The 2,505-nt window shown below is 16.4% G+C and overlaps 1 protein-coding gene across 1 annotated transcript in view, besides 8 other annotated features; it reads right to left on the bottom strand.

Annotated features, from left to right (window-relative positions):
- The window catches only part of EDI_284790 (uncharacterized protein), a gene marked incomplete at both ends in the record, with an annotated part of 2,425 nt that extends 2,233 nt beyond the window's left edge, over positions 1 to 192 (bottom strand). Inside the window, one exon of the mRNA XM_001741888.1 lies at positions 164 to 192. Within this exon, the coding sequence (XP_001741940.1) occupies positions 164 to 192 (29 nt within the window). The remainder of the gene's footprint in view (positions 1 to 163) is intronic.
- Positions 3 to 120: a sequence feature (AT_rich).
- Positions 193 to 419: 227 nt separating the features above from the next.
- Positions 420 to 453: a sequence feature (AT_rich).
- Positions 454 to 486: 33 nt separating this feature from the next.
- Positions 487 to 534: a sequence feature (AT_rich).
- Positions 535 to 1,146: 612 nt separating this feature from the next.
- Positions 1,147 to 1,236: a sequence feature (AT_rich).
- An 18-nt stretch (positions 1,237 to 1,254) lies between these two features.
- Positions 1,255 to 1,284: a sequence feature (AT_rich).
- A 17-nt stretch (positions 1,285 to 1,301) lies between these two features.
- Positions 1,302 to 1,448: a microsatellite.
- A 51-nt stretch (positions 1,449 to 1,499) lies between these two features.
- Positions 1,500 to 1,838: a repeat region.
- Positions 1,549 to 2,505: a repeat region.

Below are 2,505 nucleotides of genomic sequence, written 5' to 3'. Positions count from 1 at the left end.
TCAATTTTAAAACTAAATAAAAAATTTTTAGATTTATTCTAATTTATGTTTTTTATAACATTATTAAAATTTTCTTTATTCTCTTTTTTTTTTTGTATCTTTTTTAATTTAAAAAAATATGTTTGCTTCTTTTTACTTATTCATTTTCTTATTTGGAAATTACTATAACACTTTTTTCATTTTATCTCTCATTTTACGTTTTTGAATCAAGTTGTTTAATTTATTTTAAATGATTCATTTTATTATAAGTACAGTTCTTATTCAAAAAAAATGCTTTTCTGTTTGAACAATATTATTTGATACGTTAATTAAAAGCAGTGTCTTATAAATTAATGCATGACAATTGCATACGATATTAAGTACGTTTTTTTTCTTGACTAATTTAATGAATAATTTGTAATTTAATTATTTGCAAAGTGTATTAATAATTTAAAAGAAAATATTATTATTTTTGAGTTAGAGGTGAGACAGAACTATCACCTGAAGAATTAATAAAACTTGTTAAATTAAAAAAGAATAATAAAAATTATAAAACACAGAACTAAAAGAAATAAAAATCAAAAAAAATTGAAATTTAATTGAAATTATTGGTTAGGTTTAGAAAAAATAGAAATTTCAATTAGAATTCAATTATTTTTATATCAATAGTTCAATTTTTTCAATTAACAATTCAATCGTCCCCCTTTTTATGAAATTAAGTATCAGAATAGAAGAGAATGGAATAATAAAACATTGAAATTGAATTGAAATTCTTATTTTTAGTAAGGAAATAACTATCCAAGTTAATAAAAATATCAAAAAAGTTCTTATCGAACGATAAGGGTTGAAAACTTATATTTAAAGATTTGAGTTATCAACAGAATTCATTTAATAAACTGTGAAATGAAATACCTTGTCCAATGCCATATCCATATGCATGAAGATCGTGAACTCTTTGCTAAAATTCTTGCAATGCAAAATGAATCAAGAAAAGAAGAAGGTTGTATTAGTTATCTTGTTTGTCAAGAACCAACAAATACTTCTCATTACTTAATTCTTCAAAGATGGGAAGATAAAAAGTATTTTGAAAATCATTTAAATTCTAGTCATTATAAGAAATTTGTTGACTATATTCATTCAGTTACAAACAAACCAATTTCTTATGACTATTTTAATATTAATTAATTGTTGTTTATTTATTTTATTAATTAATAAAAAAAGAAATATTACAGATTTCATAAAAATTTATTATTAAAAGTTCATGAATGGATTATCATTAATAAAATATAATTATTAGTTTAATAAGTGAAATTTATATACTTTCTTATTTCAAATATTGTATTATCTTATTAAACTTTATTTGATTATTTGTTATTTATTATTATATTATTTATTTATTATTGTTATGTTTCTTTTGATTCATCATTTCTGTTTTATATTATTTCAATTAGTTTCATTCAGTATTATTTGTTATTTATCATCATTTCAATTTCATCATTTAAACATTATTAATTCATTGAAAATGAAAAATAAATAACAAATATTAGAATATAAAATCAAGAATATTTGAATGAATAAAATGAAGAAATTAAATATTTAAACAATAAGAAATAAATAAATTAAGAATATTAAAATTAAATAATATAATAACCAATATTGAGAAGATAATTTAATGATGAAAACATAAAAATGAATAGAAATATAATATAATAAATGATGAAAATAAACAAAATTGAAATAAATAAAAATATTTAAATAATGAATATACAATAAATAATGATAAATTGATAAAAAGGAAAGAATAAAATATCAAAAGAGAAAGAATAAATACATTTGAAATACAAGAAAAAAAAAGAATATTAATAATTTATCAAATGAAATTATATCATTAAAAAATAAACATAAGAATTAAATATTAAAAATAAGAAATTGATAAAAAATTAATTGAATTTAACATTGAAATTGAAATGAAAATATATGAATTAAATAATTTATCAAAATAAGAATAATTATTGATTGTTAATTTATCTAATTTAAAAGTAAAATATACAAAAATGAAAGAAGAGATAAATCAAATATTAAATTCATTTATTTCATAAATTATGAATGAATATAATAATATATTAAATAATGAAATATCATCAAATGAAACATCAAATAAAGATAATATAAAAAACAAATGAAGAAATATTGAATTATAACATATCATATATATGAAACATATCATAATAAAAATAATGAACAAATAATAAAGAGAGAAAAATATAACAATTTATAAATGATTTATACTATATTTATTAAAATAAAAATAAGAAATCAACTAAAAGAAGAATATAAAGAATAATACAAGAAAATAAAGTAGAATATAATAATAAACAACGGTCAATAATAAATAAAACATTTAAAATAAAAATAGAAGAAAAGAAGAAATAATACAAGAATAATAAAGAAGAAAAGAAATAATAAAATAAAGAATAAAGAATAAATACAAAAAATAATAAAGATAAATAAATAAGAAATTAAATA

This window comes from Entamoeba dispar, genomic scaffold (genome assembly GCF_000209125.1).
Source record: "Entamoeba dispar SAW760 scf_1105229464179 genomic scaffold, whole genome shotgun sequence".
NCBI lineage: Eukaryota > Evosea > Mastigamoebida > Endamoebidae > Entamoeba > Entamoeba dispar.
The sequence above is the reverse complement of the archived record's forward strand: the minus strand, read 5'-3'. Positions and strand labels throughout refer to the sequence as shown.